Consider the following 24,212-nt stretch of genomic DNA (forward strand, 5'->3'; position numbering starts at 1 on the left):
TATATATTTGTACATGAATTAACTTTTTCATATTTTGTGATGTTATAACCATGAAGCCTTTGTACATATTGCTCGCTTGCATTTTGTACAATAGACAAATGCAAAGTAGGGTATAATTGTCAAAAGAAAAAGAAAAATTCTACAAATTAAAATCAGTCACCTTGACTCTGATACCCTAGCATATACATCTGTTCCAAGAAGGTCTCAGAGGTTTGCCAAAGAACCTTTAAAAAACACATTAGAAAAGCTTATGATGTGCAATAATTATGGTGAATTATGTGAAAATGATACAATGTGCAGTAAATAACTAGGTAAACATTTCAATGTTTTTAATAGTCTTTATGATGCACACAGCAGTGACTGGTTTGCTGTGTATAAAAATGTTGTGCACAAAGATGAGGCTTCTGGCATGCAAACAAAGCGCTATAAATAAAATAATGTAAATTCACTGACCAGCAATCCTGCCTTGTATCTGTGACTCAGATTTAAAACTATTCTATTGTGATGCTTCATCTGTCCTGAATCTTGCACCACCAACTAGTGGTTTTTCCTGCACTGGGTCATTACACTATCAAATCAGACATAAAAATATATTTTGTGAGTAATGTATCGTATTTGATGGTTTGTGTTAAAGCTTACTATGAACCTTTTGGTATCTCTCTGAATGACATATTTTTTCCCCCCTGCTTTCACTTTCCTTCTTTCTCATCTTCTCTCCCTGCTATCCTTTGCTGTCTCACAGGTGGTGCCCTGCAGTCAGACGCGCACACTCGTTCGAACACATGGCTGACAGCATGAGGGCTTGAAAGATGGTACAAGAGTGAGAGATCTGAAAGCACCACGTCATAAAGAGAAGACGGAGTCTCTGACCAGTCCCCTGCTATTTTGCAGCTGTGTTGGAATCAGCAAGTGTTCTTCGGCCTTGCAAGGAAAATGGGATCTCTCTCTACATGCCATTTCCCTGTACATGGGTACGGGCCAGAGCAGTGTAAAGCCTTCCTGGCCTTGAATGAGACCCCTGGGGCTGTTCTGTGGAGGTATTTGTGATAACCCTGCTGGATGTTCTCTTGTCACCCTCCTCCATGGTTGTCATTAGTGGCTAATGAGCTGCTGCTGGAAAGCGAAAGGAGAATGCGCCTGTTGTGAGAGAGGCGGGACCTTACAGCTGTTATTAAGAGACCCAGGGATCTCGGACAAGGAAGTCTTTGCCCTTCCAAAAAAAAAAAARAAAAAAAAAAAAAAAAAAAGCAATCAAAGCCTTTGAAACCTGCAGCTTTGAAATCATGAACATATTTTAACTCTGAAAATTTTGATATGTCTTCCTTTTCTGTTATTAATTATTAATATTTTGTGTTCCTGTTATATGTCTGTTGACAATGACACAAATCGGATCAGAGACGCAGTATTTGGACACGATGATTCAGCCATTCAACATGTACTGTGTTACTTTTTAAAAGTGAAAATTTTAGCAAGAAGATCTTTTGTGAAACTTTGTTACACATCACTTGTTTGTTGTGAATTTTATGATCTTTGACCATCTTATGTCTTGAAAAAAAAAATTGGCCACCATGGCAGCAGCCTATCGTGTTGTTGTAAGCAGTGTGAGCTGCTACAACAGTGTGGTGGTGGACCGGCGTGCTCACTCCCAAGCTGTGCACTACTGTGCTGGGCCATGCGGGGCGCTGTCCCAAGGTTTAGACTGTACCGTTGCACACCGTGGCACGTGCTCTGAGTTTCTTGTTGCCCCCGATGCCACATTCAATGACTTCAACAGCTCACCCATACAACCCCGTAACATGATCTCTCCGCACCTTCCCAGCCATAATAAACTTTGTGTTTCCATGGATACTATTCATAACGGTGGTCTGGAGAGGGCGGGCAGCAGTGGCAATTTGTCTTTAGGGGAAGACAGCCCCACATGGCGGGGTAAAAAGACCTTGAGTGGCACAGGATCTACTGGCAACCTGAGCTGCTCTGGCAGCTTGAAGGACATTACTGAAGAGGCCATTAACCTGGCCAGCGGCAAGCTCAAAGAATTTTCCTTTGACAAGCTCCGCCTGTCCTCCTCTAGTCATGTTACTCTCCGCAAAGGTCGTAAAGTACGCCCGGACTCTTTTAGTCGTCGCTCAACTGACCTGGAGATCATCTATGGCCACTTCAGCTCCAGTCTTACAACAAACACAACAACTAATAGCATGACAAATGGCATAATTACTTCTAATGACGAGAATGTGCCGCCATTTATGCTAGGGAAAGGAACTGGAGCAGAAGAAGCAAAGTTAAAGGGGAGCTCTGGTTCTCTGTCAACCACCACGAAAGTGGGTAATGGCTCAACAAGCAGCCTTTCAAGTATTGGATCACTGGACCAGAGTCTAAACACCGTTGCATCACTGTACCGCACCACCCTTGGAGAGGAGAACCTAATTGCTCGACTGCTAGAGAAGACAAGGGCAGAGGCTGGCAGTGGGGGGGCAGGTGGTGAGGACATCCGTGCCTGCCTTGACATCCTGCTTAAATGTTCTGAAGACCTAAAGAAATGCACTGACATTATCAAACAATGCATCAGGCGCAAGGCAGGTGGAGGGCCAGAGGATGGAGGAACAAATCCTGACAGTGTTTATCGGGCTGTGATGACCCGACTCAGCTCCTATCTCAAGAGACTTCCTTTAGAGTTGGAAGGGGTTGGAAGTCTGGGAGGCCCGGGGCAGGGCGGTCAAGGCGCACCTGGAAGCGGGCACAGTGACCTCGCTGAATTGATCAATACAATTCACTCTATCCAACAGGGACCCTTTTCTCCCATCTTTGGCAATGAACAACCTCCCCGCTATGAAGACGTTGTGCAGTCACCTCCCATCTCCAAGAAATTTTTACACTCAACATCTTCTGCTCCTTCGTCAGCCTCACCTTCGTCCACATTATTAAAATCAGATTCCATCCATGCCAAATCAGTCCAGAGTTCAGTTTCGCCAAAGGGTACCTCACTTACCAATGGACTACAGTCCACACATCCTTCTTTGAGCACCCAACACACTCTGTCCCCTCCACCTGTGACATGTTCGCCTTCTAGTTCATCTCCAACACATTCACCCTCCCCTCTTCAAAACTCTCCTACATCATCATTCACACACACTCCCCCAACATCACCCATGGAAGCTCTATACATCGAGGAAGAGGAGACAGAAATCGGAAAGACTGCAGATCATATCTCACAGCCGACACACATGCCAACCAGAGGGATTAACATTACCCAGAACAAAAATGGAACTATCATGGGGCAACAACTGCACTTATCGCAATCTAACACAGCTAATAACTCTTCAAATCATTTGCCAGGAAGCTCCGACTACATTCCCACTTGGCCTTCCTCCACCTCTTTAACAGTCTCAACACCCAAAGCTGCTTCACACAGAAATGATGACATTGATAAGCTACTCTTGGACTTGGAGAATCTCTCACAGAGTATGAGCCATCCTAGAGCCACAGAGCCTCCGCTTCCTGCTAAGACCAGGAAGAGAGGAGGAGCACAAGCGATTATCTCCAATGAGTCTCTTACTCAAGTCAGAATGGCTCAGCACCAGGTTCAAAAACCGACCAGCCACCTGGGCATGAATGGCGTTAACTCCAGGGTGACCCAGAGCCCCACTCCTCCTCAGGGAGAGAACAATGAACCTGGCATTGGAGATGAAGAGGATGGGGCACTGTTGTTGAGAATTCTTGAGAGCATTGAAAGTTTTGCCCAGGAACTTGTTGACTCTGGGGCAGGGAGTTCAGGTAGTGCCGAGAGAAAAGTTGGAAAGGAGAAGGAGGTGATGAGGCTCCTGCAGGATACACTGGTCACTGCCGGTAGGGCCGAAACACCAGACAACACAACCCCACCAGTGGTCCCCACTGCTCCCTCCTCGCACACAGCTGTAGTCCAACCTGTGGCTTCAAATCACACTCAGGAAAATGCACCCAAAGTTTTATCTGCATTAGCTTTTATAAGTGCAGCATCTGAAGCAGAGTGTGATGCTGCAATTGAATCTGAACCTAAAACTACACCAGATGCCGATCCAGAAAATTTGTCTAAGTCAGTGCCAGGTGAAACTACTGAATCTCCTATAGTCGAGGTTCGTTCAGAATCCCCTCCTGCTTCTGGAGCTTATACACCTGGAAAACTTCAGGATTGCACCCTTGAAGATGAACCCGCACCTGCAGTCTCTATAGAGGAACCATCTCCTGTTGCCATATCAGCCACAGAAGATGCCGTCATTGCTGATGGTGAACCCTCGGCTTCGAGAAACACTGGTTCTACCCTTCTCATCCAGCAGACTCCAGAGGTCATCAGGGTAAGTAACCCACAGTCACAAATGCACTGTCGAAGAACTAACCAAAAATACTTATTCACTGCTTTATGAAGATGTATAGTCAAGCAATTATATTACAACCCTTTGGAAGCCCAATAAATCTTATTGATTTATTTAAAAGTATGCCCATTATATCCAACATTCTTAAGATGTTTTATTTTTGACTCATATGGTGGTGCACATTGTCAGGAAGACAACATCACTGCAGGTCTTTGCAATTAGTTGAACACTGATAATGCTGATCTTTAGCTGGGTACCACTTTGAAGACTTTGAAGGACATCTGGGGCAGGGAAGGACTCCCTATGAACTCAAGTATGTTGTCTTTGGTTGGGTGAACAAAATCACCCAACCAAGATCTGGCGGATTTTTAGTGTACTATGGAGCAGAAAACTGACATCAATGTTTCTCCCTACATCCAATAGGTGGTGCAGGTTGTTACAATAGATAGTAGCCACACAGGTTCCTATCTATTGTAACAATAGAAGGAATCAAATGCACCCAGTACAACACTTTCATTCTATTGGCTGAGAGGTTGCCAGTCGACTGTACCAAAAGGCAGCTCTGTGTTTCGTAAGCGAGCAGAGAGTCGAACAGAGACTAAGTCTGAGCGCGAGGAGAAGTTTTGAGTACAATTATTACAAGTTTTGAGAAGAAAGATGTGAAGTTCTGCTTTCAAAATAAAAATGTAAGCAAAAGTACTAAACAGTTGTGAGAACAAAAGACATGAAATCCTGCTTCCAGACTGAAAATGTGTGCTCTTGGATTATGGCAGAAAAATTCCCTGATAAACAACTGGGATGTAGCTTCTCTGAGTGATGGGGCTGCACGAAGAGTGTAATTAAGTGTGATAAGTGTGCAGCTTCAGTGTCAGTGTCTGCTCTTGGATAATAAAGGCTGAAACTCCGAATCATGGAACAGAACAGCTCATTGTTTTAGGAGACGCTCTCTCTCTGTTGACTTTTCCTGTATGTGTTTTGTTCCATCAGTGTGTGTGTGTGTGTGTGTGTGTGTGTGTGTGTGTGTGTGTGTGTGTGTGTGTGTGTGTGCGTGTGTGTGGAGACTGTGTGTGTGCTTTGGTTTCCTCGGGGAATATTTAAAGGTAATTTAGGGCTGTGAAGGAGAGAACTGGAGCATGTTATTTGCATGTGTGTGTGTGCATGTGCACCACAGTGAGTACCAACATTGCAGTGTATAATCTCAGAAAGAAGGGTTGCCTCCACCTGTCTGTGATGTGGATATTTAACAGCACATTGTGGATTTAGAGAATTATGTGCGACAGACATGCCCACATTTCCACATCCACACTCCTTCAAATCATTTCTATTGTCACTTTTCTTTCTTCTTTCAATTTTTTTAATCCTCTCCCATTAGTCCTCCTAAAAAGGCTCCCACTGATGTTTGTATGTGTTTATGTGCCAAGCTCTGTAACCTTATGCCCTGCTGATATGTAGGGCACCTACATATGAGGTTACCATGGTAGCTGGCCCTGTGGGAGCAGAACTGACAAAACACCAAACCAACACATCATTACACAATCTCTTTCGGCCTTCGTTGTCAAGTCTTCCCAGTTGATTCTGCTTCCTCTTCACTTTTTGTTTTCTCTCTGCTTCTCTAACTTCCAGTGCTTCATGCATTCTCAGATTTCTTTTTAGTAGCTTGCAGGTTGTGTTGATCTCCTTAGTGTCCTTCTTTTACCTGCAGTGAGGCAATAAGTCTATGTTCACCGCAACTCCTCTCGCTGCCCTGTGATTGGTCGCTCTGGTATTTTGGGAGAGTTGAATAACAGTTGTTGCTGTGTGCAGGGCAGAGAAACCTAATGAGACGTGGCGATTGGAGCCCGGCTGGACTTGGTGGAGGGAGGCTGGGGCTGTTGGCACGTTGAGTGTTAATGGTGTCGTTACCCTGCATCCCCTCCCCGTCCCACCACCAGCCCCCGGCTGAACTAGGTGCTAGGCAGACCTAAATCTGTCCACCCCTCTGTACTATGGCATCCTGCTAACAGACTTACTGTCGCCACAGTGTAAATGGACCTGAGTGTGGTGTGTGGGATGATGTGCAAGTCAACACAAGTTTATTATGAATTTTTCAACTGTATAAGGAGGTATGTTTGTGGAAATGCAAGTGCATATGCAAGAAAAAGACCTACAGATGAATGAGTCTCAGTAGACGAAGACTGGTGTCCTACGAAAACATGTCTGTTTGCGTTGCATGTGTGCGTGTGTGTGTTGTCTCATCAGTAAGACGATCCACTGCTACTGTATGTCGCATCTGAGTTTGAGAATAGCTCCTAGACACCCAACACCAAGACAGGCACTCTGGGAATTATGCTAATATTCTTCAGCAACCATCAAGCCCCTCGAGTTTCAGATTTGGACTAGGGCTATAGTGATACAATAATCTCACAATAAGATATGATACAGTGTATTAAGATCACGATACAATATATATTGCGATATTCAGCAAACAATACAATTCAATACACTTTTGCGATTTTCTGAAAGATTTTAGAGGGACAGAGTGATTTTGGTGACATTTTGTGACTGTTATAGAGTTGGATTTAATTAATTTAACTGAAAACTGATTAAAAGCACCAACTACACAATACCTGGCTCTGGTTGGACATGGACACAGACTTAAAGTCGACAACTGGACAAAATGAATTAAAGAAGTGGTCAGAAAACATGTTTCTTTTAATTGAAACAGTACAAACTGTAGCTTACATGCATTTGTAAAGTAAATAATAAGTTTTTAACCTTGACACTTAACATCTGAAGGAATCAAGCCTGATGACCGAATCACTCTCCCTGCGAAGCAAGCAGTGAGTGAGCAAGGTGACAGTTGGATGTTACGATACTTGCGGATAAATATCACTTTTTTTCTAGGAAAGAAAATGTCAATATATATCGCAAAATTGATATTATTACACAGCCCTAATTTGGACTAGAGACTCACTTAAGTCTCAAAAACAAAGACTTCAGACTTGACTTAGACTCTTCATCTGAGTCTTGAGTCTCATAAATAACATTTTGTATCTCATTTGATGGGAAGTAATTTTATTTCTTTTGTACACAGATGTACATTTACCTTCCATATAGAGTAGTAAATATATTTGATCAATTTAAAATAATGGGTTAAAGAAATTCAGGACAGTTTTGGAAAGCTAAATTAAAACTTAATAGATTAATAGACAATTGTTTAATGTCTGTGTTTAATATAATATGATATTTGAACTCCTAACATGTTTTAGGCACCTGTTGCTACATACTGACTGTCAGCTGGCTGAAAGAAGCCTACAAAAAACAAAACCAACCAAAACAAAACTACACATTTCATTGTTTATAAATGTATTTCATTGGAAAAAACATGGAAATTAAAGAGCACAAACATCAGTCTTATATTATTAACATAACATGACAGTTGGCGAGTTGATAGCAGCATGCCTGCAGGTTCTTCCCGAGCAGATAGCCTGACTAACGAACCAGCTAATGTTAGCTTGCTACAGTATACTTGTCTTACCCTGAAGAGCAAAATGGTGAAATGGAGTGATATTCTGCACTAGTGCTTGAACAAGTATTAATTTAATGGTAATTTATTCTTTCTTTTTTCATAGGTGCATTTATCAAAACTAAAATAAAACAAATGAATTTTATAGATAACTTTATTACACCTGCAATAGTCGATACGCGATATAATAGCATCTGTTGTAATTGTTACGTTCCGTGATGTTCTCTTGTTTTTGGTTATCTGAGAATCTCTTAATGGCACAAACCTGCTGCAGGGCTTTATTTTTATTTTATTTTTTTGCATCCAGTCAGAAAATACCCGTTAATCTTCATGACGACAAGGATGCCAGCCGATCTCACTCAAAGGCAAGACCGCATCAGGAGCATAGAGACGTGGCAGCAGTAGTGCCGCGAGTCGAGGTTCATCATGTCAGCAGCCTCTTTCTCTTCCAAAAATAAGAGTCTGACATGTTTTTGTTTCTGCGCTCCGAACGGTGACATAATTTACAGACGCACTTAGGCCCCTGGCGGCATCGAGAGCTGCCAGTCTGATGGCTTTATTAACCCTCTGGTGGTTCGAGTGGTTTTGCCAACTGCTTGGGACGTGCTTGCTGTTCCAAAATAGCACTAGTTGGCTAACCGTTCTTCCTGAATGTGCGGAAAGTGGCAAACATGTATAAGCACACTAAGCAAGATATTTTACTTGACAGAGTATGAAAACATTTAGAATGTCCTACTCTGAAAAATGCATCGCATTTAGGTCTAAAACTGCAAGGATAAAAGAGAAACGGCAATAATAAGCTTAAATTAAAGGTTTGCCCTTAGCTGTTTGTTTTTATATGGTCAAATATTTTTCACTTCGCTGAAAGCATAGTTATTGCAAATTAAATAATTGTTTCACTATAACAAGCGCCATCAGAACCAGCAGAGCTCTTATGGGTATCACAAAATTGCTATCTGCAATTATTTAGGCAGACTGCAACTATTTTTCATAGCCATTATAGCCTGCCTGGTCCTCCCATGAACATAAAAATAAATTCTTATTTTCATTATTATTTCTTTCAGATTTCCCAACGCCATGTACTTCTTTTTGTTTTGCATTTGCTTAGTGGCAAAGACCTTCTTTCAGTACTTTACCTGAAGGTATTCCTGTTTTTATTTTAATTATGTAAAGCACTTTGAAATGCCTTGCTGCTGAAATGTGCTATACAAATAAAATTTGATTGATTGATTGATTGATTGATTGATTGAAGGTTGATCCACTCTTTTTACTTTAAGATCATAAGCATAAAAAAAAGACAGTACACAGGTACGCTGGCTGGATGAGAATAAACATATAGCTGAAAGCTGCATTAGGATTTAACTAGAAGTATGTTCATGTACTAAAATTTTACTGCCTACTTTTTTCTTTAATCTGGACAAGAGAGCGATTAATCGTTCGGAGGAAAAAAGTATGAAATGTTTTGGTGTAGGCAGTTAAGAAAATAATATACGGAGGAAGAAGGAGTCAGAGGGCAAGAGAGGCAGAAGAATAAATGTTTGTGACAAAGAGGAGAAATAACATTTTTATTTTAGTTCCTGGCTAAGAAATGGGGGGGAAAAAATTAATGAAAAGGACGACAGAAAGATGGAGTAAGGCAACTCAAATTGCAGCACCTGGAGGGGAAGCGATTCATGCCGGTGGGCCCTGCATTGTGCAGTTGTTGACTTTGGGTCTACAGAGAGTGACATCATTTCTTGGCCGCTTCCACAGGAAATAAGGTCATAGCAGGAACTTTGGCCAAGCGTGGAAAGTTGCTCGTTTTGACCTAGGTGCAAGTACACGGACAAATGTGTGCTCTTTTAGTTACACACTCAATACACTTTCAGCCAAGGAGGTTTGGATTGCGGTGCAAGAAAGAATGGTTCCAATAGACTCCAAGGTCAGCCTGAACAATGGGACATTCACCACAGTACACACATCCAAATGAACATGCACACACATATAGGGACTTGCAAAAAGCATCCATTGCCGTTGTGTGTATTTTCGTAGTATTTGCTGTTACACAAGTAGTGCATATTTGTGAGGAGGAATAAATGTGGTTTTGGAAATGATTTACAAATAAAAATCTAAAAAGTGAGTCAATACATTGTAGAATTATTGGGATTTTTTTGGAAATACATCTGCAAGACTTCTAGGTTATGTCTACCCCAGCAACAGACATGTACAGAATAAAATTTTAGCTATAAAATACACTAAAGTTTGTGGTCACCATAATAAAAGACAATTCAAGCAGCTTAGAAATGGTTTAGTTACCTCCATGCTTCTCTGATTTATTGTTATGTGCACACGCTCATTGAGGCTACCCCATAATTCTCCACTCTCAGTGAACGCTTGGATTTCACCCAACTGTTCCCAGTGCGATGCGCGCCTCTCAAGTATGAGTGTGTGTGCGCACTCTACGCGCAACCCTAACTTTTTCGTGCACGCAGAGTTTTTCATCTGAAAAGTCGAGCGGAGGGAGTCACAACTGCGTAACACCCTCAGCTTCCCCCGGGGTTGCTGTGGAAACCACCACAACATGTTTATAAGAAGAAGTTGGGAGGAAGGACTCCCCCATCCCAGAATATAAGTTGTGCAATGCGATTGGCTGACTGGGATTCCCCCTTGCAGAATCACGGCACCATGGGAGATCGGACGCAGGCTGAATGTTTTTTTTGTTTTTTTTGTGTGTTTTTTTTAGATTTAAATCGGCACCACTGTGTTGGGGTGGGTGTGTATGTGCCTGTGTGTGCTCAGGGATCTTTGTTTCCTTGTAAAAGAGCTTGCCAGTGTTCCAGAACATCATGGCTCTGTAAAGACTTGGGTGTCACCCACACCTCCACCCATCAACTTCCAGCCTACGTATTTATCCATCTCCCTTTGAACCTAGCTCAGCTCCACCCAAACTAAGCCAGGAGTGTTCTCCCTCGCTGATGAGATGCGCTCACCAGTATCCATACCAGGATTTATAGTTCGAAAACATGTCTTAACTTGGCAACTTCTAATTTAACTTGTGAGATGTGAATAAGATACAACCTTAATAAACATCTATTTTGCCTTTAATATAAGTCATCAGTGGCAGTTCTGCATGCTGTTGCTATGTTGATGCAAATACAAGCCATATCTAATTTCCAAAAGTGAGTCGATGAGAATATAAAGCCAAAAGGGGGTCAGAACCTTCGGCGTCATCGTCAGTCAGTTCCATTCTCACTGCTAGGTGGTAATAACAGAGTTCTACTGCCCTCTAGTGTGACTTCAGCCTAACTGCAAGCTCGCTCTTGGTTTTAAAATGAAAAGAGATTTTTGGCACCATCTGCACGACGATCTGAGTATTGCAGAATTTAAATCAGATGCATGGATAAAAACAGTGCAGGATGTCTTTTCTGTGTTGACACAAAAAGACCTGATGTGATTTAAAATGAAAAGTTTGTTGTATATAAAAACTAGAGGGCAGGGAAGTTAATCGTCCCAAGTGTTTCAAATTTTTAGAATCATTCAGTTCTATTTGATGGATCTAAATACAACATTGAACGGCTGTGGCATTGAAATCACTTAGTTGGCATAAATTTTTACACCTCAGGTCCACAGACAGTAGTGGATGATTAAATAGTGTACACTGTAAGGGGGAAAAAAAGCCATTGGGGGTGTGCCTTCTAATTTTGTATGTGGGAAGAATTAAGGAGCATGAGTAATTTTGCGGGGCTTAATATGTTTTTTTCTTTTTCTTTTTACAAATGTGCGGCTGGAGTTGATGATTGGAGCTTCCCGGTGAATGCGTTGGTTTCCACCTTTCAGGCTCACGTATTTCCAGCAACCGTGGAGTACTTCGCTACGGGATAAAACCTGCATCACGGTCTGTTTTGGTGTTTCAGGATGTAATCTTATTATGCCAGAACAGCCTCTGCTTCCACTCAGACAGAAGCAGCTGTGTTTTTAACTACTCCCATGTTGTCTTCCTCTGATTCGGATGTGAACTAGACCGTGGACAGCACTGATTCACTTCATCTATCACGGAAGCGGCACTTGAACCTGATTCAATCTTTCAGACTCTGAGGAGAGGGGAGGGCGGTTCCCAAGGTAACTGGGCTGTGGGAGTGCTTGCAGCTCCTTGTCAAGAGGAAGCGAGACTGGAAATAAAGAACATTAGAGCAGCGAAGTGAACTGTGTTTCCCCACTCTTGGCATGGGAGCCCTGAGAGCATTCCTCCCACATCTCTATCCAGGGAAAGGGTTATCGCCATGGTGATGGCATTTGGCAGTGGTGTTAGTCCAAAGCGAGTCGCTGCACAATCACATGGATACACATGGGGTAGTAACCTGCTTCCCATCATATCAGGTTTAGGTTTAAACTTAGAAGAGGTAATTTTGCTCTTGGTCTAAAAAAAAAAAAAAAACATCCCATAAAAAAAACAACATATGACTGGCATTCAAAACAATACACACTCTCCAGCACCATTGAAAGTGGAGCTATTTTTTTTTTTACTTTTTACCAACTTAATTTTATTTTACTTAATTTACAACTCCAAGAAATAATGTCAGTTAGATCCAGAAATAACGGAGCACTTTTTTTTTGTAGTGTCATACACAGCTGAGCAAATTCTCATAATTATTGAGAAAACTTGTGCTTTCCCTCCTTCATTCTTGATCCAAGCAAGTAAAATCAATCCCTGCGGTCGGACATATTTATAGTCTGTAAATCTTCTTAATGTTTCTTTCATCCTCCAAGCAAAACATAAATATTAGAACTAATTGCCACATTTTGGTCCTCCCCAGTTTGGGGAGCACCCCGTGTACTAGTATCGAATTTGGATAAAAGGTTTTTTGTCTCAATATGATCTCCTCAGGAAGACAGCTTAGAGGGCCTATAAAAAGTATTCAGTCCCTTGGATGATTTACCCTTTTTAAATGCTTTTAAAAATCCATCATAATGTACAAAATTTTGCTATTTTTGACTTACAAAGTTACAAATAAACCCTAGAATGTCAAAGTAAAAACTGATTCCTATAAAATCACAATTATTTAACATAAAATAAGTGATTACATAAATATTTGCCCCTTTGTGTCAGTTTTTAGTAGCTTAGTTACCGATGCCAGCTTATCATCAGTCAGATCAGTATGCAGCTTCAGAATGGATGTGTAGCCTTCTGCGACGAAAACGTAGCCACCACTGCATGCGCAACAGTCTTAGTTTTGTTCATTCCTGGAACAGAGGAATGATGAGATGTTCTTGAGAAGTATCATCTCTGATGAGTCAGCCACACAGAGCAAATCTGTCTTGGCAAGATTTTAAAGTATAATTGGAAACAGACGCACAGAGAAAACAACACTGGACGTAATGTCAACTGTTATGCCCGTTTGAGTCAACATTTAGGAATAATTAGGTAGGTGGGTTACTTTCCACCTTTTTCTTACTAAGACTGCTTCAGTCTGTATTCAATGGATGAAGATAATTGGTCCATTTTCCCTAATCCTGCAAGCTCAAGAGTTTTTATTTTATTTTGATAGACTTTTAAAGAAGTTTCACTTAAACCTGGTGTGAAACTTCTGGCTTTATCTGGTTTTTCATTCTCCCCTTTGACCTGCTCTCATGTTCTCTTTGAAGCACTTTACTCACCAACATTGTGTTCGTGGAAAGTGCTATAGAAATGATTGACTGAAAGTCTGGTTTACTCTCTTCCATCGTGTTCTTGCTTCAGTCTATGTGACGTATCGTAGGTAAACTTGACAAAAAGACTGGCTTTCTTGGACTTCATCAATGTGTTGATGGTTTGAGCTCAATGACCGATGCAGGATATTGTGTCCGTCCATCTGAAACAGATGTTCACTCCATGACACTGGTAGTAAATCTGCTTTCTTGCTCAAGCATCTATTTTTGATGTTGATTCAGAAAAATGTTGCAGTCCAGTTTTGACATAATTTTGAACTAAAACCAGGCCTTTTAGCCAAGTTTGTGCTCAAGTGCCAACTCTTGAGTTCAACTTAAATTCATATTTTGTACATGACGCTGTCGGCCCTGTGTCCAATAACTAATGTGTGTGTGAGTAAACTCTGCCTGGTGCCTGAAGCAGAAATAAATATGAAATCAGTCGCTAACCTCACCCAGATAAATATACACTCAGTGGACGGCCAGTTTCATAGAGTGAGTGAGTGTGTGTGCATGTGCGTGGGTGTGTGTGTGGGTTTTGGGGGGTGTGTGTTAAGGAAGCTGTCATGTTCACACTATTTAGCTGCTCTTAAAGACAGAAATAAACAGTTCCAGTTAAGTGAATCCATCAAGACATACATGGATGCTCACACAGACCCACGCAGAACAATTTGTGTGGACTAATTAAGTCCTGGAGGACGACATGTGTGCATCTCAAGTGTGTACTCCACAGTTAGGTGACAGTTGTTGCTGGACAGCTGACCCCTCAACACTTCCGGTTCTGTACTTATACGATCAATGCCTTGAAGGCTCGTGACTCGTTTATTTCTGTTGCAGTGGGACTGGATTGGGTTCGAGTGGTGAGCACAGGACAGGATTGGGAAATTTAGCACTCGGCACCAAAACGCACATTGCTTTCCGTCTTTCTTCCAGTAATCTTCCATTATTTTTTCAGTTATCTTTTCCTCTCCTCATATCCCCGTCCTCAGGTTTGCACAGGGGGAAATATTTGCTTTAGTACCTCAGTATCAGCAAAGTACAATAAAAAAAATAAATCACAATTAATCCTTTAACAACGTTTTTACCAGCGTTGCACTAAAAAGTAGTTTGTATAACGAGCTCACCTGATGTGAAGATCCACCAGGTGTTTGCTAATTGACCCAGGCTAGTCTGAAGGAGCTGAATAGGAGTGTTACAGGGGAAGGGTGCTTTGTGAGGCAGAAATTCGTAAGCCACGAAACTCCTTGAAGATGCCGTTTGGTACCCCTAGGCGTTTTGCACAACTGAATGGTTGCCCCGGCAGATTTCTCAAACATGCATGAAAGAATCAAAGCAACACTCAAGATATGTTTTCAATGAGGGAACAACATTATAACGTGATATAAAGCTAAAAAAAAGTTGACCTTACATAGTACTGCCATTTAAATAGCTGCTTATTGTGTCATAAGTTCTGCAGGAGCCAGCTAATGAACCTTTAATTTCATCCAGCAAATAGTTGAAAATCTAAAACATGAACTGAAGACTTTAATAAACACGTTTAACTTCAATCATGTTTCTATTTGCAGCATTTGGCCAAAGGGCTCAAACTGGGATTTTACTCTCTGTTTTGATATGACTTGTTGATAACTCAGCTGGCAGCATATTTCAACCCAGTTCCACTTAGTCGAGACAAAATCTATTTACAAGCTTGTCCTATTTCATAAACTAAGCTCTTATGAACATGTTTATAATTATCTGTTCAATTCAAAGTTGCAAAAGAAGGAGGAGATTAAATGAAAACAACAATTAGGAAGCCGCAGCAGCTGACTCACTCTCTCTTTCTTTGTGAACGACACCACAAATACTGAAAATCATTAGCTAAATACTTTAGCTAAAAAGGTACATTAGCTAAAAAGAAAAAATAATACTTCCTATGATGTAATTTTGCATGAAAAAGGCAGTGTGTGTGTTTTTATTTTTATTAAAACACAGCTACACAAAAATTCAATGTTACAGCTTGGGACGCATCTTACATTACTACATGACTGGATTGAAATAAGTGTAATACTTGACGTCATTGCGTTAACATTTGTTGAAAATCAGTTTTAAATTGGCACTATATAAATTAATTGAATAGAACAGAACCACTGAGCTGTGTCCCACTGCAGCTTTTCTTTAATTGGACTTTGTGACAGTTTTAGCTGGAGCTTAAAAACCTCTAGAGCCAAAAATAACCCAAACACAAGTTGATTTCTTCAGTGAACAACAAAAAAGGCAATGGCTAACGTAAAACACATCAGAATTTTCCGTGTCTTTTTCCTCTTCAGTCATTCCTCAGAGTGCCGTCGACTCACCGGCTCTCTGCATCCTTCTCAAAGGGAACAGTTTGTGCCAGAGTTTGTTTTCATGTCACCTGAGCGCAGCGCAGCACTAAATCCTGGATGTTTGAAGGATCGGACTCACTCCCCACACCAATCTCACTGTCTTCACCGCTAAACTGGTCCCAGGCCCAGGCAGAGCGGGGCCCGGGGAGGCTGGGTTACACCATCTGTCAGTCAGACAGGAAAAGAGCACACAGCTGCTTGGCGGCATCTGTTGGGGCTCACAGTTAAATACACACACATATCACTTTATACAGAGATAAACGAGTTCATAGATGCATTGCTGCAATTGATAAGGTTGAGATCAAGAAGCGCTAGAGGTATAGTTTAATGATACAACGAGGATCAGGGGAATACTGGAACATATTGGCAGCTTATTACGAGTTGCGGACTGTTTCCCACTGCAGCATAAGAATCAGAAGAGGGTAGGAAAAGAAGATACGTTTCTGAGTGTGTGTGTGTGTGTGTGTGTGTGTGTGCGTGTGTGTGTGTGTGTGGGATCGGTATGCGACCTTGGCTTCGGCATGGCGTCCAGTTGTTCCGAAGAATTCAGGACGGCGTACAGGGAGTTACCCAAAACATAAGGTGACTCACTTATTTTTCTGGGTTTATTTCCATAGATGAGCACGCTCTCACAACTCCTCCATTGGTCTTGTGAGAATCCAAACCCTCACCTTCAGTTGCAAAACGATGCTTTAAAAAAACATAATACCATAAAACTCTGGAAAGTGAGTTAGGATTAAATATGAAATTTATTTTTCAAAATAAAAAAAAAACATTTGTTTTTACTGTCCAAAATATACATAAGCCTCTGTATCGCTAGAGGGGGCCAGATTTCCAGCTTGTGTTGCACTGAAAGAGATCCACACAACAATCTGTACTTGGCCTTAATTTCTCTGCTATCACATTCAGTTGCTGTCCATGTGTTTGAATTAGGTTTGCTGCAAGAACTTATTGAAAAAGTCCAGAAGAATCTCCTCTCATTAAGGCTTCAGATTGGTGTTGCTTTAAATGACTTCCCAGCTTTACTTAACCCTTTCATGCATAGCTGTCACTACAGTGGACAGCTATTTAAAAGCCATTTTCTTGTGCTTCTTGTGGATTTTTATGTTATAAGTGCACACAGACCACTGAAGTGGACACTAATGCATCATAAAATACACCAACAAACTGCTGGCTATCGGCTGTAAATGCAAGAAATTATTTTTGTTAAATCCAATATGGCCGACAGACAGAAAAAGCATGCCAACCGACCCGGTCCCTCCTTCTGCTGTAGACGACTCTTGCAGGTAAAAAAAAAAAAAATGTGACATCAAATAACCCAAAAGAACAATACTACTGATGGATTTTTCAAATAACAACTTTGTATTTGGAAAAAAAATTGCAATTGATCACCTAAAAAATAATTTTTTTTTTTTTCCCCCCTACCTTTTTTTATGCCTTAAGAAAATAAAAATAAAAAATGGGGGGGGGAAACTTGACACAAATGATCATAATTCAAGCATGAAAGGGTTAAGCTATAGGGAAAATACATTTTTTCCACCTTGTTACTGTACTGGCAACTAACAGACAGTTTTTGCTGTCTGTCATTTTATGAAAACATTAAATCGAATTGATCACAGGCAAAATAGCAAGTATTGCTTTTTACTGTTACCTCGGATAACAGTAAAAAGCTCCAATCCGTCATTCAGTCAGGAAATGAAATGCATTTTTACCAAAATCACTGGCGATACAGAAATCGTTCCCCCCCAACAATCATAAATTTAACTGACACAGACGAACTAACACCACTAGGCTGGAGGAGACACCATGTTTATCTAGCCACCACATGAATATAAGGGAGGAGGAAAACCTTTTATTAAATGCCCTGTAAAAGAAGAGCAGAAACGAGTGGCTTCTTTTTGGTCATCAAGCATCTAAAACCACCCTTAGGTTGATGAAGTGTTGCAAGAAAAAAAACAAAAAACTTTTTCTGTCCTGCTATTACAAACAAACATGTTGGATTTTCAGAGACTTCATCTGGACTGCAGGCGGGGTTAGCCATCCCATCATGTAATGTGGGGGACTTGTGATGCTGTGGGTCTGTTGCTTCTGTTGTTCCAGTTTCCTGGGAACCTGAATGGACGTCGTTGTCAGAACGTGTACCATGTTGAACGCTGAATTACACCGAGATTCAAATTAAGTCCAGTCAGCAGCTGATACGCCTCGTCACAGTTTTCTGTCTAGAATCTTTAAGTAGCTTTTCTGTTTTTATGGCATTATTTTTTTTATAATCTCACTGATAGTTGAAAATACATAACTTTCACTCATGATCTGAGTAACAACTTCCACACTGAAGAGTGAAGAGTGGTGTCGTTAGTAGCTGTGCTTACATTGACTATGTAAGTACGCAAATTGGAATTACGAAAAAAATCAGGTTTTTCAATAAAAAGTTACTGAGCTTGGATGAGGTGATTTTTCAGCTGCATTGAAATCAATGTATTTTTGCCAAACTGCATTTTAAAACACTCTCTGCATCACATGAGTCACATGATCAATAACCGAATGTTACTGCTGACAGAAAATATGAAAAGGAGGACAAGAGTGATGGGAGGATGAGGGCGAGGCATGTTTTGTTAATGACTTATTGCGGGAACAAACTTATTCATGTGTGATTTTGATTGTTTCCCATTTAACAGAAATACTGCAGTTGCAGAATTGTGGGGGGGTGGGGAGGGAGTTTCACGACATTAGCAGAATATCGAGTAAGCTTTGCGCACATTTGAAATGGAAACGCAGCTTTTGTTTGGTCGTTTGTCAAACATTCCTCTTGCCTAGTTCCCATTCACTGTTGGGATAGGCTCCAGTATCAACACTATCCTAAGCAGGGTTAAGTTGTGTGATGGTCTGGCATGTTTGTTTTAGACACCCCTTTCTTCTCCCCCCCTTTCCTGCATCCCTGCACCTCTAAAGCCAGGTCCCACCATTGAACATCCCTCATTAACGCACCATTCAAAGACCTCTGTAGAGTTGAGGTTTTAGACCGCAGCCCTTCCTGTGAACATGTCACTCTCTAGATCAGAGCTCCAGCAATAGCTTTTCCCCACCTTCACTCTCGCAGCATTTTGTTGCAGGAGCAAAGCTTTAAGGACCCAGGAACAGATCGATCTTACTGATCAGCTTTTTTTTTGTTGCCAAGCTTCGGTCACAGGACTTTAAATCTCAACTCTCCGTCACCAAAACGGGTTTTGGGAGAGAACACCAGGCAGTACAGCAATGTGGTCTGAGGCCACGTTTCCTACCTGCTTTCACAGGCCTTCTTGTGATCCCGAATAAAGAAACTCAGCACTTTTTCCAACATGACACGTCACTTGATGGCAACAAAAGAGGAGACTAAACACACATTAGGCTTAATTTGCCAATTACTTTAGCTAGATGTGTGAGAGTATGCATGAGTGATTGCAGATGTATTTGTAGTAGGCTAAAGGATGCATGTAGTAAAACGGAATGCTAATGTGGACCGTTCAGTTTGCCTGACGGAGAATAATTATTTACCGTTTAAGTGACAAACTGAGAGCAGGTTTTGGTGTTCAAAAGGTTCAGGTAAATAACTAAAGGCCCTCTCTAACTTCTCCCTGTGAGGAATAAACTTTTTCTCAACAGCTGCTTCTCCCGCTGATTCATCACTTCATCTCCAATTACGTCTATGAAAACATTTCGGCTTGCTTGTCCCGCAGTTTAAAGAGAAGCTTCCTGTCTGCTGTAGAATTATTTCAATCACTTTGAGTTGTAACTTCCTACCGGCTAACTTTAGGCCCGAGCAGGAACTGAGGAGGACCCAGTTCCTGCAAAACATAACTCACTGATATACAACATGTTTGCAGCCCCCTGACCCACCCACCCACCCACAGCCCCAACGCTCAGGACAGATAGTTCGGTGCGTGCGTGTGTGTGTGCACGCGCGTGTGTGTATCGCCAGACCCTGACATGGCTCATGTTTCTCACCGCAGCTTGTCAGAGCCCAGCTTGGAGCAGCAGGCACCAGTCAGGCTACATCTAATGCACACATCCAAAGCTGACATGGGGACAGCTGACAGGTTTCCACCCAGGACAGAAGCTGCGTTTTGGGGTTGCATCTGGAGATAAAGGAGCGTGCTACCATGTTGCTTCGAACCTTTTTGTGGTCCGGTACCCCTGAGGAACGCCTCCTTACTCAGATTCATTAATGGAATACCGCTCTACAGAACGCAGCTTTTAAACTTTGTCTTGGTCAAAGGGAGCCCATAGGACATAGCTTTTTTTGAAGTGTAAGTAGTTGCCAAAGGAGATATTGACGGATTTGCGTGGCTGTTTTGACTCCTGAGTAAGCTCTTCCATTACAGTTACAGTTACAGGAAGTAGTTTAATTTCTGGGCGAGCCGCTCCGTCTGTAGCCACATCAGCTTGGCCGTATCTCGTAGAGGAGTAGCGAGCGTCGGCCTCCACCATGATGATCAAGGAGGACAAAGAGGCCTCGCTACGGCGGGACCCTGACCTGAGGGGGGAGCTGGCTTTTCTGGCCAGGGGGTGTGACTTTGTCCTGCCCTCACGGTTCAAAAAAAGGCTCAAGTCTTTCCAGCAGCAACAGGTCAGTCGGTTCAGCAGTCGGCATGAACACTGCGCAATTGTGCCGAGAGAATGGATGGAGTTTGGTCTGTCGTCCATTTAATCGTCTATTCGTCACGTAAAACCCAGACCCGGTGGTGCATTAAAGACACACAGATACGGTAGTCGCGTCTTGTTGCTCTTAGACACAGAGCTACATGCCATGGACGGCAAAACTATTTTGAGACAGGTATTGGTGGTGTATTTATAGCGCAGGGGGTTGCAGGAATAGAGCGATAGAATGAACACTTTGAAGGGAAGCACAGCTCCAGCTGTCCTGCTCAATACACGCGGGACGGAGGCCCAAGAGAGGACTCCACTGAGGTCTGCCTGGAGATTTCATAAGCAGCAGAGTCAGTAACTAACACTGTGAGATCTGTATCTTATCATTCCGCCCTGGTGCAACATGTTCTCTTACCACCAGTATGAGGACTGAAAGACCTAGTGTAAATTAGGTCTTTTACTCATAAATTAAATCCTACATAATGCTCTCCTAAGAACTGCTCTACTTAAGTTTGGCAGGAAAACAGAGAATAAAGTGGATTTTCTTGATTGAAACTTTTGTGAGGCAATAGGTGGCCAATAATTAGGGTGCCTGTTGTGTCGATCAGATTAGTCTATACATTTTTTTTTTCTCTTGTTCACATTGAAATGTTCACAGATGTACACAGAAGAACAACAGAGGAATTTCAACATATTCTCTAACTTTTATGTAATGTTTATTAAACTCAAAAGTGGGGTTGCATTTATAGACTGTAAATGGTGGGAGTTCTTAGTTTATCCATTTAATAAGTCAATCAGTTGATTTAATTTCATAATTTCTTTTCAGTATTTGCCCGGCTGAGCGCCAATCTCTGGAGGACCGACTAATTTTTGACTGATTAGTGCAGGTCTGTGTTTTCACGTCGGCTCCTAAAAAAAATACCATCATTTTCTTAACAGCTGTCTGTTTTCTATTGCTTTATTGGAGTTTGAGAATTTGCAGTCAGGAAATGTCTGCCCTGCATTAGGTTGACTTCTGCAGTGTTGCACCACTTGGAACTGTTCCTGCCAACGCCACAGTGAAAATGTTTTGCAGCGACTAACCGATTGCCAAACAAGTTTGGTAGATGTTTATTATTATTGTTCACCAGGAATTTCCATGTGTGTCACAGGCCCGAGGTTGTTGTGCTTCCTTACGATCCATCGACGCTTTCGCTTCGGGAAGCTAATTCCTGCCTAAATGTGGTGTTACTTTTCAAAGACTCTAGTTTTTCCATTAAAAAAAGATCCAAAATATGAACACCACATGTGACATGCATAGAGTCCTAAGCCTTTGTCCCCATGCCTGATTTCCTCTTAATCTCCGTAGCTCCAGCCCAAACTGGAAAAGAAGCCAGGAACGCCTCCTCCAGCGCCGCCCGCAACCGCAGCTTCTCCACCCCCCACGCCACGTTCGCCAAGCCCTCCTCCAGCGCCGGTGATCGTCACTCCCCCTCCTCCTGCCGTTAACATTCCCAGGTTCTACTACCCTCGTGGGCTCCCTGCCCCGGGTCCGACTGCCAACCACGACGCAACCATTGCTGCCATAGAGACGGCCTTCGCCGAGTTCGAGGAGGAGAAGGCTGACATTTATGAGATGGGCAAGATTGCAAAGGTCAGCAAGTTATGTGCAGTTTAAGTTATGCTGCTTTATGGAAGAAAAAAGCAACTTAAAAAAAAAAAGATGCTTCATCCAGAATGATAAACTTTGTGCTATTTCCCCAAAGAAAAAAGGGAAAATATTTTTGTTTTAAGGTCAGGAGCCAATTTTGGTCATGGTTCTTCTAAATATAAATTGTCTAGAGCTGAAAAACCAAAACAACCCCTTTCAAAAACATGTCAACACATTTTTAACGGGCGTTAGAAAAAAAAAAAAGAATAATTATATTTCCTTTAATTCCACTTGTCTGGAAATTGAAGAAAAAAAATAACATCACTTAGTTTATGACCTAATAAAACGGTAAACAAAATAAGTTCTAGCACGATTGTTGTAATTCTCTTATGGAAATTTTGCGAAATTGCGTAATTTCTGGGCAATAAACGGAAAATTGCTCACACTTGCCTTTTTAATTATTATTTTTAGTAAGAAGCAATTCAAAACCTAATATTATTTGCCATTCTTGGTGGCATAATGAGCCAGTGTGGAGGCTCACGTCGTGGAAACATATAAAAGACTTCCTGTTGTTTACTGCAGCCAAAGTTACCCTGAATATTCGCTGGATTAAAATGCTGTATTGCTTTCCTCCTACTTAACAATTATGCACAACCTTTACTCTACGTTATACTATTTCTATGACATTTTTTTCCTCTTTACCAACAAACGTGTTTTTCTGTTGTACAGTAGTGACTGGTTTTGTCTGTGTCTCCGTTCAGGTGTGCGGATGTCCGCTTTACTGGAAGGCAGCCTTGTTCTACGCTGCTGGTGGTGAGAGGACAGGCTTTGTGTCGGTTCACTCATTTGTTGCAACATGGAGGAAGTAAGAATGCCAGGTTTTAGTTCTTTAGTTGTTGTTTTTTTATCAGAATCCTCCACATTTCAACTCCACTCAGGTTCTGAAATCAGATCTCCTCCCAACATAACTCCTGTCTTCTCTTCTGCAGGTTGCTGCACAGTTGCCACGATGATTCATCGAGGTTTATTTATCTGCTATCTAAACCTGGGCTTACATATTTGGAACAGGAAGACTTCATTCCTCTTCTCCAAGTAGGTGCCATCTAAACTCTTGTTTGTTACACAGTCTAGTGCTGTGGTGCGTTTCTTCAAAGCATGAAACGTCTCTTCTTTCTACAACCGTTTATCCTTGGCTTATAGGACATTGTGGACACGCACCCTGGACTCACGTTTTTGAAGGATGCCCCTGAATTCCACTCGCGCTACATTACTACGGTAAATGACCAAAATGATGGAAAGACAAATTAGTTATTATTCAGATTGTGTGTTTTGGTATTTACTTTGTCAGAAAGCTATTTCGTAAAGCTTTCTGATTGTTAGACAAGTTCTCATGTCCTTCCTCCGTTTCTTCCTGTATTTCTTTTTTTTTTTGTCCATTGATAAAATATCTGCTACTTATTCATAGTGCAATTTAGCGTACTGTATTTTAAAATCAGCATTAAGGACCACAAATCCTTAAGAACTGAGTCAGGAACAGTCTGAATTATTATAGGAATAAATATGTAGCAACAATTTAAAAAGTAAAAAAGTGAATCACTTTTGTATTACTTTAAATATGATGAAGAATAGCTGTACTGTTGGTGGTTTTGCTTATAACAAATTTTTTTTCACACAAAATAAATATACTTCAGTTAATTAGGGTCGAATTTCTCACAATTTTTGAGCGCGAGGGTAAGGAGTGTCATTGTGACTAAGAGAGTACTTACAGCAATGAGCATTCTGTAAAGAATCCACTCATTTTACATCTTAAGAACACAACGAGGTTGAGACGATGACAGTTGCCGCTTATCCTTTAGTTTACGGCGTTACGATGTTGTTTCATTTTCATAAAATCCGGTTAATTGCGTTTCTAATACCAGTAAGCTTGTCCTCCGTTGCCGGCGGAGCTGTTCCTGTGAACATCTGCTGTGTAACATTAGACGGAGCGCGCGCATCCACGCTACCAGCAGCGGCTGTGACACGTGCCTCTGAAGTCGACGGTTTTGCTACGTCGAAGCGCGGAGCCGTGCCGTGACGTCACG

General features: G+C 41.7%; 1 protein-coding gene across 2 annotated transcripts in view; it reads left to right on the forward strand.

Moving 5' to 3' along the window:
• ppp2r3a (protein phosphatase 2, regulatory subunit B'', alpha) overlaps window positions 1-24,212 on the forward strand; it is a 65,973-nt gene that overhangs the window by 34,963 nt on the left and 6,798 nt on the right. The window contains exons 2-6 of one of the 2 annotated variants that reach the window (XM_008399219.2): window positions 743-4,328; window positions 21,850-22,134; window positions 22,893-22,996; window positions 23,121-23,223; window positions 23,332-23,406. In XM_008399219.2, the coding sequence (XP_008397441.1) occupies window positions 1,569-4,328; window positions 21,850-22,134; window positions 22,893-22,996; window positions 23,121-23,223; window positions 23,332-23,406 (3,327 nt within the window). In that variant the 5' untranslated portion in view covers window positions 743-1,568. Of the gene's footprint in view, window positions 1-742; window positions 4,329-19,823; window positions 20,482-21,849; window positions 22,135-22,892; window positions 22,997-23,120; window positions 23,224-23,331; window positions 23,407-24,212 lie in introns of those variants that run through there. The other variant, XM_008399220.2, reaches the window with a different exon arrangement.

Source organism: Poecilia reticulata, linkage group LG22 (assembly GCF_000633615.1).
Source record: "Poecilia reticulata strain Guanapo linkage group LG22, Guppy_female_1.0+MT, whole genome shotgun sequence".
Lineage (NCBI taxonomy): Eukaryota > Metazoa > Chordata > Actinopteri > Cyprinodontiformes > Poeciliidae > Poecilia > Poecilia reticulata.